The 14,657-nt window shown below is 37.1% G+C and overlaps 2 protein-coding genes across 7 annotated transcripts in view; one reads left to right on the forward strand and one right to left on the reverse strand.

Annotated features, from left to right (window-relative positions):
* Window positions 1–125: 125 nt before the first annotated feature.
* LOC145969279 (ankyrin repeat domain-containing protein 16) lies at window positions 126–4,519 on the forward strand. Its single transcript, XM_083095272.1, has 3 exons — window positions 126–604; window positions 2,399–2,662; window positions 4,144–4,519. Exons 1-3 carry the CDS (start codon window positions 277–279, stop codon window positions 4,500–4,502), a joined length of 951 nt encoding a protein of 316 aa, XP_082951398.1. The 5' UTR covers window positions 126–276; the 3' UTR covers window positions 4,503–4,519.
* Window positions 4,520–4,801: 282 nt separating this feature from the next.
* Window positions 4,802–14,657, reverse strand: part of LOC145969278 (latrophilin Cirl) — a 421,116-nt gene continuing 411,260 nt past the window's right edge. For 5 of the 6 annotated variants that reach the window (XM_083095267.1, XM_083095268.1, XM_083095266.1 and 2 more), the window contains one exon: window positions 4,802–13,077. In XM_083095267.1, coding sequence (XP_082951393.1) covers window positions 12,256–13,077 — 822 coding nt within the window. In that variant the 3' untranslated portion in view covers window positions 4,802–12,255. The remainder of the gene's footprint in view (window positions 13,078–14,657) is intronic. The other variant, XM_083095271.1, reaches the window with a different exon arrangement.

Genomic DNA, 14,657 nt, shown 5'->3' on the forward strand with positions numbered 1-14,657 from the left:
ATAAGATGAATTTCTTTCATTTGAAAACAATTGATATAACCGATTGCTACTAAATAAGATCACGATGTTTAGATAATAAGATTCTTGTGGAAGAACTGCTCTTTCATCGATCGTATATAAGTTTGTGCGAGTAGTCGTTTGGTGACAGCACACATTTGTTATTGTCGTTAAACCTTGAAGAACATTTGCTACTACTTATTGTGTTTACTCCAAATTTTTTGCTTATTTTGAAACACTAATTAAATTAAAAATTACTATTTTCTTTCTTAACGAAACATGTGTAATAATGTTGCTACGGCCGAGCTTCCTAATTTGTCGCGCGATTTCCTGCGTGCGTGTCAAAGCGGAGATATTCACAGAGTGGAAACCCTCGTCGAGAGATATGGAGTGCGCGATTGGAGCGACTTTTGTCACTCGACATCTGGCGATACCCCGCTGCACGTGGCGGCACGAGCGGGAAAGTTGCATGTTGTGAAATATCTGTGCGAACATTTCGACATGTCGGAATTTATAGTCAATGTCACTAACAAAGATATGAAGAGGCCTTTGCACGAAGCTGCACAATTTGCGCAGGTGGAAATTTTGAAATATTTATTGGAAAAAGGTATTCTGTTGTATCTCTCTAATTTTTAATTATTTATTTGTCATGTAAATAGATCTAAAAATTTGATCTTAATTAGATACAAAAAAATATACAAAAGTATTTTATTCGCTTTTAATATTCGATTCACTTATATTTTCTTGCAGAACCCACACAGCACATTATACTAAAAAATAACGAAAAGATGTCTTTTTTAAGTTATTTTTATCTTTATAGACATCTTTTCGTTTTGTCGAAAAAGATGACATAAAAGAGACATAATAGTATGTGGCACACGTGTTTCTTCACTTGCCGCTACGCGGCGAGCCACTCTTAACTTATCTCGTATTTAATATTTATCACGAAATGTATATAAAGAATTAGTAATTAATATAAAATCTGAAGCATCCCACACAGCACCAAGTCGTCTAAAAGTACTACTAAAACTGGACATTTTTTTGTCACAGACGTCTTTTACTGACATCGTTAAGTCGACGGAAAGATGGCTAAAAGTCGTCTCATGACCCGAATTCAGTGACTTTTTAATCTTGTCCATATGATGACTAAAAGATGACTTGATTCATTCTATACAGATTATCGACACTCGGTAGTAGGAATACTTCAATACACGCAATAAATGGACTATTTCTCCAATTTATCCGCCTAATTTCTAATAATTCGTTTAATATTCTGAATCCCAACAAGGAATCCAGATTATTAAATAAATTATTTTAAATTCAATATGTCAGAAATAAACTGATAAACAGTAATGTCAGGAAAAAGATGCGGCTCACACGCATGCAATCATTCTGCGTAGCACATGTATGTGGCTCTCTCTGATTGATGCGTGCGAGCAGTATCCTTTTTCTGGCATTACTGCTCGTAAAAGGCAAAAGTATGCTTAAGATTTTATATTAATTAGTAATTCTTTATATACATTTCGTGATAAATATTAAGTACGAGATAAGTTAAGAGTGGCTCGCTGCGTAGCAGCAAGCGAAGAAACACGTGTGCCACATACTATTATGTCTTTTTTATGTCATCTTTTTCGACAAAACGAAAAGATGTCTATAAAGACATCTTTTCGTTTTGTCGAAAAGATAACTTAATCTTTTAGTATAATGTGCTGTGTGGGATATTTTTGCCTTTTATGAGCAGTAATGCCAGAAAGAGGATACTGCTCGCACGCATCAATCAGAAAGAGCCACATACATGTGCTACGCAGAATGATTGTATGCGTGTGAGCCGCATCCTTTTCCTGACATTACTGTTTATCAGTTTAATTTCTGACAAATTGAATTTAAAATATTTTATTTAATAATCTGGATTCCTTGTTGGGATTCAGAATATTAAATAGATTATTAGAAATTAGGCGGATAAATTGGAGAAATAGCCCATTTATTGCGTGTATTGAAGTATTCCTACTACCGAGTGTCGATAATCTATATAGAATGAATCAAGTCATCTTTTAGTCATCATATGGACAAGACTAAAAAGTCACTGAATTCGAGTCATGAAACGACTTTTAGCCATCTTTCCGTCGACTTAACGATGTCAGTAAAAGACGTCTGTGACAAAAAAATGTCCAGTTTTAGTAGTACTTTTAGACGACTTGGTGCTGTGTGGGAATATAAATTATTAAATTCTTTATTTAGAAATCATACATTGAAAGATTAATTTGTTTTGTGTCTTTTTAATGTTTAATTTTCAAGTTAATTATTGTAATTAATCATTATATTATTTTTAATCATTATTATTATATTAAATTACGGAGGAATATGCTTAACATTTAGTTATACCATCGTTCGATTCATAAAGGTGCATCAGTGGATGCTTTAAAACGCAGCGATTGGACTCCTTTGATGCTGGCATGCACCAAAAATGGTCCAGCAGCCTGTCAGTGCATCACTGCCCTTCTAGCCGCTAACGCTAACGCACATTTACGTAATAAAGATGGTTGGACTCCGTTACTTATCGCTTGTCGAGCTGGTGATGAGAATGCTATCGATTTATTGTTGAAGCACTCGCCAAAGTGCATCGATGATCGAAGCAATAATGGTCGCAGCGCATTGCATATCGCTGGTAATTATACATATATTTATAATATATATTGATAATGTATGTTGATTTCTGGGTTTATTTTTTTAGATTGAATTCATTATAAATAATATATAAATAATGTAATTATTCACACGCAACATCCCACACAGCACATTATACTAAAAGATAACGAAAAGATGTCTTTTTTAAGTTATCTTTTCGACAAAACGAAAAGATGTCTAAAAAGATATCTTTTGGCGTTTCTTCGCTTGCCGCTACGCGGCGAGCCACTCTTAACTTACCTCGTATTTAATATTTATCACGAAATGTATATAAAGAATTAGTAATTAATATAAGATCTGAAGCATATTTTTGCCTTTTACGAGCAGTAATGCCAGAAAGAGGATATATACTGCTCGCACGCATCAATCAGAGAGAGCCACATACGTGTGCTACGAAGAATGATTGTATGCATGTGAGCCGCATCCTTTTCCTGACATTACTGTTTATCAGTTTAATTTCTGACAAATGGAATTTAAAATAATTTATTTAATAATCTGGATTCCTTGTTGGGATTCAGAATATTAAACGGATTATTAGAAATTAGGCGGATAAATTGGAGAAATAGTCCATTTATTGCGTGTATTGAAGTATTCCTATTACCGAGTGTCGATAATCTATATAGAATGAATCAAGTCATCTTTTAGTCATCATATGGACAAGACTAAAAAGTCACTGAATTCGGGTCATGAGACGACTTTTAGCCATCTTTCCGTCGACTTAACGATCAGTCAGTAAAAGACGTCTGTGACAAAAAAATGTCCAGTTTTAGTAGTACTTTTAGACGACTTGGTGGTGTGGGATATGTATACATATAAATGTATCTAAATATTCATATATGAATATTTAGATACAAATATATATAAATATTTTTATAATAGTGTTATAGAGAAGAATATATAATGTTAAAGAATCATAAAAGAGAAATTATGATCGCGTGTAATTAAATTTTTTTTAATTTTACCAAAATTAAGAGATCTGCTAAATTTACAGAAATCGCGATTATTCTCAGTAGAGAATTTCATATCAAAGGTCGCAGAACCTACAGTAGTTAAAATTGCTGGTAAGGCTAGAATTGCTTGATAAGTGAAAAGTTTATCAATCGAACATGTAATAATTTTATATTTTATTAGCTTTCTTTTTTGGATTATTTTAAAGGGATCTATTTTCTTTAGATAAATCAAAATCTAGAAAGTTGCAACTGTAAAATATTATATTCATTTTCTTATCTGAATTTATTCTTCTCTGTAAATTTGTTTTTTACATTTTTGAATATTTGATATATTATTTCTTTAAAATATTTTAATATTTTTCTCAGTACTCTTTTATTATTTCCTAAGAATATAAAAAAACATTTTACTAAATTAAATGGCAGCACTCATTTCGAAATTAGGAATACATAAGATTGCATTGTTATTAATTTTAACGTTTTTATTTTGCTTCTTTAATTGCTTTAATTGTAGCATTTCATGGTCACGAGAGAGTGATTAACTTACTCGTCACATCATGTGCAAATCTCCTGAACGTACAAGATTCTTCAGGCTCTTCGCCGCTTCACGAGGCAGTAAAACACGGAAACCTGAATACAGCGAAATGCATCATACATCTGGGAGCCAATGTCAATCTTACAGACAACATCGGTCAAACTATTCTACACATTGCCGCACTGACTGGTAATTCGGAGATTGTCGAATACATTTTGGAACAAAATTTAATTGATTTGAATCGCGAAGCTTCTTTCGGGATGACACCGTTGATGATAGCTCAAAGGAACAATCATAGTGATGTTATCAAAATTCTGATTAAAAATGGCGCTAAATAAAGTCTTTATTCTGTGTATTTTTCAAAGTCTCTTGAAAATCAGCAGAAATCATATAAGTTAAAAGCATAAGTAATGTTAATCAACGTTTTCATCTCTTTATTTATACTTTCTTGCACATCTCTTACGTTATATATAATTAAAATCTATTTTTTTATAAAAACATACATAATTTTTTACGTACGTTACTTTTCGTAATCTATTTTTAATAGAAAGATTTTTGGTACGTTTATAAATTGCTCGATTCTCGACGGAAATGTCAACTATTGTTCAGGTTGAAGAAAAGGCTTAGGCAGGTGGTGTTTTATTCAGAGATTGGTACACATTTATTTATCCTTTGTTTTTCCTTGTATCAGACAGTTTTAAAGAAGCATACAAAAATCAAGAAACGGAGGCTCTTATTAGTTCGGAGATACCTAGGCTTTACATTCTTCTTCGTTTTCTACCTTTACCCTTTCTCCTCAGTTTCGTTAAACTTTCTTTTTCAGTGTGCGCAGGCAGGCGACGTAGTACAGAAAACTCATACGCTTGCTGTTAAGTGTGTGCGTGCTAAACGAGACTGCGTCGCGTCTCTCTTAAACTCTAGAACGCTAACATAACAACTGACAATTATTATTGACACCTCGCGACACGCGATATCTCGATCGCACGTTTTTTTAAGAACTATATAAAAAAACTTTGAAGTAAAATCAATAGCTAAATCAAAAAGCAAAATATAATATCGATGATAATCATTATTTACTGATACAAAATTTATTTATAATTATTTAAAAAATAGATCAATTAGCAGAAAATTGACACATGTCTGAGATATCTGCGTCGACGGTCCTAGTTAGCGTTCTAGCGTTAAGTATCACTTACATCGCGAAGGAAAAACGTAAAAAGTAAGATCACAGAATTGTACGAATTCTATGCGATCGCGTAAACTCTAAGGTCAACGATTTCGCGGCTTTCGATTCGAGTGTTACGACGACTTGGGAGAAGGAAATGATAAGGAGCGGTTTATTAAACTTTTTTCTCTATTGATATCTCTAAGTATCGGCAACTTTTAACAATCGCATCCATCGTAACGGAGGTACCGACGGTAAGAATGAGAATTAAGCTACCGTAATCATCGCGCCTACCGCAGAGACCGCTATTTTGATGCCTCTTGCGATCACGTGTTGTCGAAAAAATAGAAATCAAGGAGATTTAAAATAATTTTCGCGCGCTGAATTTTTTCTTTTTCGCGTTCTTTCTTGCTATCTTTTACTCTTTCACAGCAAATTACAATATATACAGTGTAGGACGCAAATATTACTTCGCAGGAGGCTCCAAAATGTCTCGAATCGGTCCTGAAAAGCGATAATTCGACGGGAGATAATTTTGGCTTCGCTCGATGCATTTCGTTTCTTTCACTCCGAAACGAAAGCTTATTCGCTAAGTATCTCACAGGACAAAGTTAGGAGATTTACGGGAAAAGAGAGAGATGAAACATTTGGAGAGGGAGCGAGAAAGTAAAGAATCGTTACCCAGAAAGAAGGAACATCTCAATTGGAACGATCAATTAATCTCGGGCTCTTATTGCAAGAAAACGGACGAGGATAAGGAGAAAGGATAAAAGGATAGTGTGAGCGGGGGAGGTGGAAGATATTTACATTTATAAAACGGCTAAGGATAAAACATGCACTGTACATCGTCTGTCCGTGTCCAATCAACGCCGCACACGTATCTTTTCCTCGTCCTTTGATCCTTTCTCGCGCAGCGATACACATGTGGACGAGTGTGTACGATTACGTTTTGTCTTGTGTTTCTTTCTTTCTTTCTTTTCAGGTTTCATCGAGATATCTGGATCGTAATTCGTAAAATCCAAGATCCGTTAAATTGAATTTAAACGTAAAACTACATTTGCAGCGCGGTCCTTTCTTACGAGATTCACTTTAAATATAATTTTACATTTAAAAAGCAAACCAGAGCGAAATGGAAAATCGCTTTAGATATAATTTTATACTTAAAACAGATCTTGGGAAAAAAAGATCGTTTTAAATATAACTTTATATTTAACATAAATTCTAGCAAAGAGCACACAAAAAGGATCACTTTAAATATAATTTCGCGGACTAAGACGGACTTCGCGAGTTTCGATTCCAGCCGTCTCGTTTATCCTTCCGTCAGTCGACCTACTTTAGTAGAGTTCGTTATAAATATCCAACGATTACTTGGGCTCTTTAATATTTTACTTCCTTCGCTTATTTACACATTAACTAATACGCGTTGAGACTTAAATTAAGATTCGCCTTGCGCGTCCTCCACGTCGCGTCACCAATAATAATAGCTCGTAATAGCTTCGCTACTTACTAGTAAACTCGCTTAGCCTAAGGTATGCTTTATTTCCGCATCTATCGGTCATCATCTCCGAGTCTCTCGCATCCTCTCAGCTCTCTCTTTCTTTCTCTCTCTCGATCTTTCACGCTCGCGCTCCACTTTACAAGTATTCAACATGTACAAAGCCTTATTTACATTATGTACATACGATTCTCGCATTCGGAGTCATTCGCAACATTGATAACGCTTCGCGTGTCCTCGTGTAATGTCCGTTTCGTGCACGCGATTAAACTTTAGTCGGGAAAATCGGGACACTTGGAACAAGAACACGATCTCTCATTCTCATCGCACGTTTCGGACTAAACGTGACTGCTTGTCGCAGATACAGCGCTAAGTACGGATATTTGATTTTCTTCTCGATTCGTCGTGTAGTGCTAAAGATGCGTCGAGAATGCGGACTATTGGTCTCGTCTAACACACTGATCGACTTTCGAACTCGTGGCAGCCAATTCTCTCTCTTTTTCGGCTCGCACGAACGTCAAAACGGATGGAATGTGGATGCTTGCTATAATGATCTGGCAATTAGATATTATACGGCTGAGGCTCGCAGTTTTCGATCGTAGAAAATTATACGTAAGCTTCTTCGAGATTTAATTACGTTCACTGGTAAATCAGTTACGGCGAAACTTAAACTCTAAGGAGCTCGTAGTCTCGATTCAATCGCAATTTAAAAAAAGGAGAAAGGATAGATTTGATAATGAGAAACAGTGAATGCTCGATTCATAAAGATATAATGATAATTATTACATTAATGATTCTTTTATAATATTCATGTTAATGTAATTTTCAGAGGCGACTATACGAGATCATCGAGTGCTTTGTTTTTGCTAGGATATGACTGATTAATAATTTTCATATTCGTAATATATATCTTAGCTTACAAGATTTTTTAAATTTCGCGATTTTGTTCACTTGTTATTTTGAGATTAATAATATTTTTATTAAATAATAATTTGCGCATTTGTAGAAACTTTTATAACTAAACTCACCATAAATTTTTTACTTTAAGATTTTAGAACTTTATTGAACGAAATAACTGTATTGAATTTTTTCAGGAATTAAATCATTTATTACCTCAGTTTTTTGTGTAAATTAATAATGTAGTCGCCTCTTATATCATTCAGGATGAAATATATATTTTAATCATTCAATTAATCAGATGCGGTTACAAAATTTCTAATATTTTTATAGATAACTTTTACATAATTGGCAAGTCAATGTCTGTAAAGGCCACCGATATGTTGACATTTTTCGTGTGCTTTGAAAAATCATCGACACATGTTTTAGAAAACATCGGAAGCGATAATGTACCAAACTGCTCGAAATACATTTATACACACTTAACATAGCTGCTATCTTTAATGCGATTATCACTATTACAATTTTCCTATATGCATATTTCACATGAGCGAGAAATAAATCAAGCAACCACGCCAAAGCAATCGCGACAAAGCGAACAAAGATACGTCGAATCTATTATTTGTTAATTTCTTAATCGTTAGTTAAATTACTATTTTTTCACTCTTCGAATTAAACAAAATCTCCGGATCAATAAATAAAAAATATACTAATTATTTTTTATACTTTATTTTAAATTAAAAATACCTGTTGTAAAATAAAATGTATGCAATGAACAAGATAAATGTTAAAATTTATAAACAAATATAAACGCGTTCTTCAAAAAAAAATATTATTTTAAATATTCAATTAATTGTTACATAAATAATTCAACGTAGTTTCATCCACAATGTGCCATATTAAGAAGACTATCAAAGTTCATTTTCGATACTCCTGCCATCAGAATATTGCCCGACGAAGATTCTCATGGTTTCTGTCAATGGGGGCGACGAGGGATGGTTAGAAAACACAACAAACCACCACTCGACACGGTTTCCGCTCGCGATATAAAAAACACTCGCGGATGATAAAAAATAAATAGCGCGCGCGCGGAATCTTTTAGTTACACGGTTAGCTTAACTCACGCGTTCTCACGTACATACACGATTTTGTTTTAAAAAATAGTAAAAAACAGTGACTAAGTATTTTCGCGCATTTTTCCACGTCGTTCGGGAAATCCGCTTTTATCACTAGTATTTACCTGCCCATGTACGGGCCCTTCTTGCCATTTCTCTCTCACTTTCTCTCTTTTTCTTTCTCACAATAATAATATATTGTTACTGTATACATATACATATACATACATATATATATTTATTTATCTTTTAATTTATAAAAATAACGTTCTGGGACTAAAACGCGTAACGTTTCAAAGCGGCGCGCGACGAGGAGCTACCATGTACGACTGATAAAGGCGCTTCAGCTATTGCCCCTCGATTTCTCCTTTGTTCTTCTCGTACGGGAGGAAATCTAATTTCCGGCCATCAACGCCGAGAACGCGCTCGTTATTCGCTCGTCGAAACACAACTCGGTGAAAGCTCGCGCGAGGAGCGCACCGAGTGTCAGGACGAAGCCTCGCGCAGAACCGGCTTCAGACAAAGTATAAGTAGGTAGCTGCCTTAAAAGATTGATAAATAAAAAGTGTAATGCCCCAACGTTCGATAACGGGCATTTTCCTTGCTGCAGTTTATGTTAAGTCAGAGGTAAAATTATATCTGGATGTGTTTCTTCCATGTTTTTTAAAAGAAATATCTTCGTAGTGAACAATTTTCTATTAAATCTTTAATTTTTTAGTAATCAATTTTGTTGAATTATTTCAAATCGCTAAAGATTAAGTTGATAATTTATGAATGTTTGATCAATAATTAATAATCATATCTATAGCAATGATCGATGATAGAAAATATTGAATGTAATTAGTGATGTAATAATATCTATATAATTATTTATCAAAATTAAAAATAAAATGATTAAAAGAGATTCAACAAATTATTTTTCTTTAAGTAAATTTAAGACAAACTCGCATAAATTATATGTGTTAAATCGATAATTATACGTGAATATCCATAAAACTCAATATACCAACAAATAACATAATTTTTATTATATGCTTCAATATTATAATATATCTGTTTTTCTCTTTCCTTTTTACATATCAAAAAATAATATTAATTTGTAAATAACTTTTTATGATTCTCAGTAATATTTTAAAAAATAAACAAAAAAAAACAATACTACAGAAGCTCAGAGCGCACATGCCTGAAGCCGATTATATTTCTCGCATTTAAAATTGTAAAATAATATGTTTTGTATGTGTTTGCAAATATTCATGACAAATATTTTGCACAATGCAAATAGCGCATTTATCAAGAGGCGTTGAAGTGAAGCAAAGAATATGATTAACGTGCAGTGAGATCGCTTCAACTGCGTTACTTTGTCACAATATAAAAAGATATTTTTAATTTCAGTTATATTAAAAAAAAAAAATAATATCATCGATATTCTTGATTAAATTCTCAGAAATTAACGTCCTAGTTTTCATCTTGGCGTGAAGTTAATGTCGCTATAGCGATCCCATCTCACAGGTTAAAATATTCCTTTATCGAGTCGTTGTAATCCTGCGTAAGGATCAAGATATCAGCACGTGTCGATCCTCGACTTGACGACGACACCGGCGCATCGTTGACGACGCGTATTCGGCCAGAGGCGATATGTCTAAAAATCTATATTACAATGCCTGTGTTTCTAAGAATTGAGAGCAGCCACGCCGACCACCCACGTTTGGAAAGCTTTGCCTCACCGAATACTTACATAAGATTCGAAGGTGATCGACAAGGCGATTCATTCGTCGCATTGCGGTGATACTTGGCGTGACGTTTAAGCGGCATATTAAACGCAACTCGCCATGGCTAGCTAGATGCAAACGATATGTATATCACACTGTGATTTACACGTGGTTTACATTCGGCTGTACGGTGAACCGCGTTTAATACTACGATCAACGCGACACCTAATATTGCCGGACGAGTGACGACTGAGCCACCGGTGAATCCACTTACCATACTGAATGCCAGCTTACGATACGCGGTTTGTCGTGTCCCGTAACCCTTCCCGACCCGTTACAATCAATGCGGCAGTGGCGCGGGTCTGGGAAGGGTTGACGCAGATGTGCCGAGTATCGATGATGCTCACGTAATATCTCCTCCCTCGAAGTCCGTCGCGCACGAAGATAGGATCTGTTTCGATCTCGATAACACTAGAATGTTATTGCTGTAGGAAATATATTGGATGAAATGATTTCTAGAAACGATACGACGCGTATGCTTGCCCGAACAATTCGATATCTATTCAAAAGCTGAATTATATTTTTCACAATTCGCAAGATAATTTTAAAACATGCGCATTTTAACTGGAATCAATAATATAAATATATATATATATAATCAAATACATAGATATTATTAAAATAAATAAAGAAAATTGATTGCTGGGATAAAACCGTAGCAGCGAAAATCTCTTGAAAACAAATATCTTAAATTATCTGAAACGTATTCAACATTATTATAAAAACATATAAAGTTATTACTTTTATAAATTATACATAGCGCATTCATATATTAAGACCCAATTAATATATCTCTCGATTAATCATATGCGATAAATATTGTGCCAAAATTTCCACGAGCTGTCTTTAACATCGAGATAACAAAACTTTGGTTCGTTACACTCGTATGAAATCCACAAAAACATGGCGCTTAAATCCAGAATAAATCTTTTCGAGATCTCCGATCATCGTGTCGCTTCGGACTTCGCAAAGCTCCTATCCCATCAGGACTCGTCACGTTCCGGTTTTTATCCGCGCACTCAGTTCGCCAATTCCAAACGCCCGGCCACGACGGGCTCGTCGTCGACTTAGCTTAAACGAGAGGTTCGCTACAATTCTATTATACAGATTCCGCGTCTTGCGGTGGTACGAACTCACGCACGCATCGATACGACGTATCCTAAGAGACGCGGGTGTCGGTTGGACGACGTGGCAGCCTAGTTGGACACCCGTCGATCTCGCATTCGCTCTTTCTCTTTCGCTCTTTCTCTCGCTCGCTCTCATCCCTTCTTTCCTCTCGTCCCGCTCGTTCCGAGGAGACGACCGATCAAATTCCACCTGAACGGAGACAAGGGCGGCGCTCCCTAGAACGCTCGCGATACGTCAATTATGGCTAAAACGCGACGACCTGCATCAAAGCACCGTCGCGCTTACGCTTGAGCTAAAAAGCGGCACGTCCGTCTCCCGCGGATTCCCCGGATGGGAATCAACGTGATTGTTCTCTTCAGGAACGAATCGTTATCACCGTCATCACCCTCTTCTCTCCAGCCACTTCATGTAAATCCCGGACGAGACAAACCGTCCAGACGATTCAACGCTGTTTCGTCACTCGGGGAACGTCCGTCGGTCCTTCGCGGGAGAAAGAAAGGTCCTCGAGCCTCGGATCAGGACCTAACACTCGCTGTAGGACGGCGGCGGCATACCGCGGCCCGTGTACATGTCCGTCTGCGGTTGCAGGTGGCAGACGACGGTGTGACCGTCCAGCACGGCCACCGTCCGCGTGTGGTCCTGCTGCGGCGGCATCCCGTACGCCGCCGGTAGCCGCGGCAGGTCCCCGAGTTCATACCTGGCTTGTTGCCGGCGCAGCTTCTCCCAGCAGGCATTGAGGGTACGCTCCACCGTCGGCCCGTATTCTGTCGAGTCGTAATGCGCGAGATTGGCGCCGGCGTTGCCGCCGCGCTCCGTCATCGCCTGGCCCCCGTAATGCGCCAGGTTGCGATCGGCGGCGGGCGAGTACGGGATCAGGGGTCGATGATCGCCGTAGCTCCTCGAGGACTGCCTGCTCATGTCGCTCTGCCGTCGACCGTCCTCGTCGGACATGTCCGATACCTGGATCTCGCCGGCGCCGACGACGCCGCCGTTGCCGTTGCCACCGGCGCCGCTTCGCTCGATCTCCTCATACACCGGGTCATCCTCGTTGATGAGGCCGCGCGGCAGGTGCACGTGCTGGCCGTGGTGACCGTGCAACTGATGATGCCCGACGCCGCCGTTGCCGCGACCGTCCACGATCTCGGTGTACGTGTGATTGTAGGGCATCGCGGCGCGTCTCCCGCCGCCGGTGGTCCTGGTGCCGGTGTTCATCTCGCCGCCGTCGTTCGGCCCGCGTCTCCTGCCGGAGTGGCCGAGTGTCAGGGTGTTGTGCGTCCGCGGGGAATCCTCCTGTTCGGAGCCGCCGTGTCCGGAATCACGGGAGTAGGACTTAAAAGAAATGTTCTGCGCAGAGAGAGTTATTGTTTTGCGTTAGAGCGATGAGAGGATGACAAGTGCGAGGGAGGAAGAGAATGTAGAATGTGAAATGATGGGTTTGACACTTTTGCGCCCATTCAATTCTACGTCAAATGCATTGAAATAATATTGCGTTTGTGTGACATCCTCTAAAAACATATGACATTTAATAATAATGCATGTCTGACAATGAGTCTAGACTATATGAGTTAAATTTTATGAATAAAACTATCGATGTACGTTATACAAAGAAATAAAAGTGACGTTAGACATCTTTGAAAATTATATAAAAAGACAGCATTCAATAATTTATTAGTTGTTGTGAAATATCACATTGATAATGATTTAATCATCAGACGCGAAAATGTTAAAGCTACGAGACTGATGATTTACTTGGATACTTGCGCAATTGAGCCGTTTATTTCCATGTATATTTTGTCTACAACACACTTAACTCACACATTCAATTAATTTAAATTATATAATATATGCCAATCTTGTGTGGAAATGTCAAAGTTGTTACCTCTATCTTACTTCAATTATACTTACACCACTTTCGAGTAAAACGGCTCAATTGATGATCGCGCATGCATGAGAGGAGAAACTAGCGAAAAAATTCCGCTTGTATTGCATATGAAGACCGTATTTCACGGTTAATCATCCTCCTCTCTTCATTGTACACATAGTACAAGAAAAAAACTAACGTAACGTAACATAAACCAAGGCATACGAGATGAGTCACATACAATTCATGACAGGATAAATGGAGCACTGTGTTCTGATATAAAACGTCATAACCGCATGTATTCGCATTTGTTCTCACGCGGTGGACGCGCATTAGAATAAGAAAAAAAGAGAAAGGGGTAGAGGCAGCAGGGGGAGGTGCCGGAAAGAGCGACATGGCTTATTCCATAACATCTCCGTTTCTTCTGCATTTACTTCAGCCGGTGCTCATCAATCACCATGTTTTGCTACATCCCGGTAATTCACAACAGCGAGCGTCGCCAAAAGTAAAAGTATAAAAGAGATATGCGACAGTACTTACAGTATTTTTGTAAAAGAATTCAAGGATTGCAGAGGTGGAAAGAAAGAATTTTTTTTTATATACACGTCCAGTAAACAAGTCTTTTTCCTTTAGATGGAGAAGTTGATTTATGTCTCCATAATTTATACGGTTTTATTACTCTCTTACATTGCACTTTGAGTAAATAATGTAGGAAAGTTAATTCTCTCTTAATATCATAAATATATGATTTTTTTTAAACATGATTTATTTTACACGTTTTGAAACTGAAACAAGTCTTTTCAATTTGGATGTAAAAGATCTGACTCGTTTTATTTCAAAAATATTCAGGAAATAATTTGGGAAAAAATTTAGTTTCTTTAATAGATAAGAGAAGAAAATTGGAGAGAAAATTGCAAACGAAGAATTATGATACACGCTATGTCGCAAACTTGAAAAATAATCTCACTATACACGTCGAGACAAAGTGTATCCGCATCTTCATGCTCGAAATTCGGGTCAGACTCACTCCTAGGATGCGTAAAGATGAATAAGTGCTGTGCAT

The sequence above is a fragment of the Camponotus vicinus genome, unplaced genomic scaffold, assembly GCF_025532165.1.
Source record: "Camponotus vicinus isolate PSW18456_S1 unplaced genomic scaffold, iyCamVici1.0 SCAF_3, whole genome shotgun sequence".
Lineage (NCBI taxonomy): Eukaryota > Metazoa > Arthropoda > Insecta > Hymenoptera > Formicidae > Camponotus > Camponotus vicinus.

Coding starts and splice junctions, on each gene's coding strand:
- LOC145969279 (XM_083095272.1), top strand. CDS start 277: ATGTGTAATAATGTTGCTACGGCCGAGCTTCCTAATTTGTCGCGCGAT. Junction 605..2,398: donor GAAATATTTATTGGAAAAAG/GTATTCTGTTGT, acceptor CGATTCATAAAG/GTGCATCAGTGGATGCTTTA. Junction 2,663..4,143: donor CAGCGCATTGCATATCGCTG/GTAATTATACAT, acceptor CTTTAATTGTAG/CATTTCATGGTCACGAGAGA.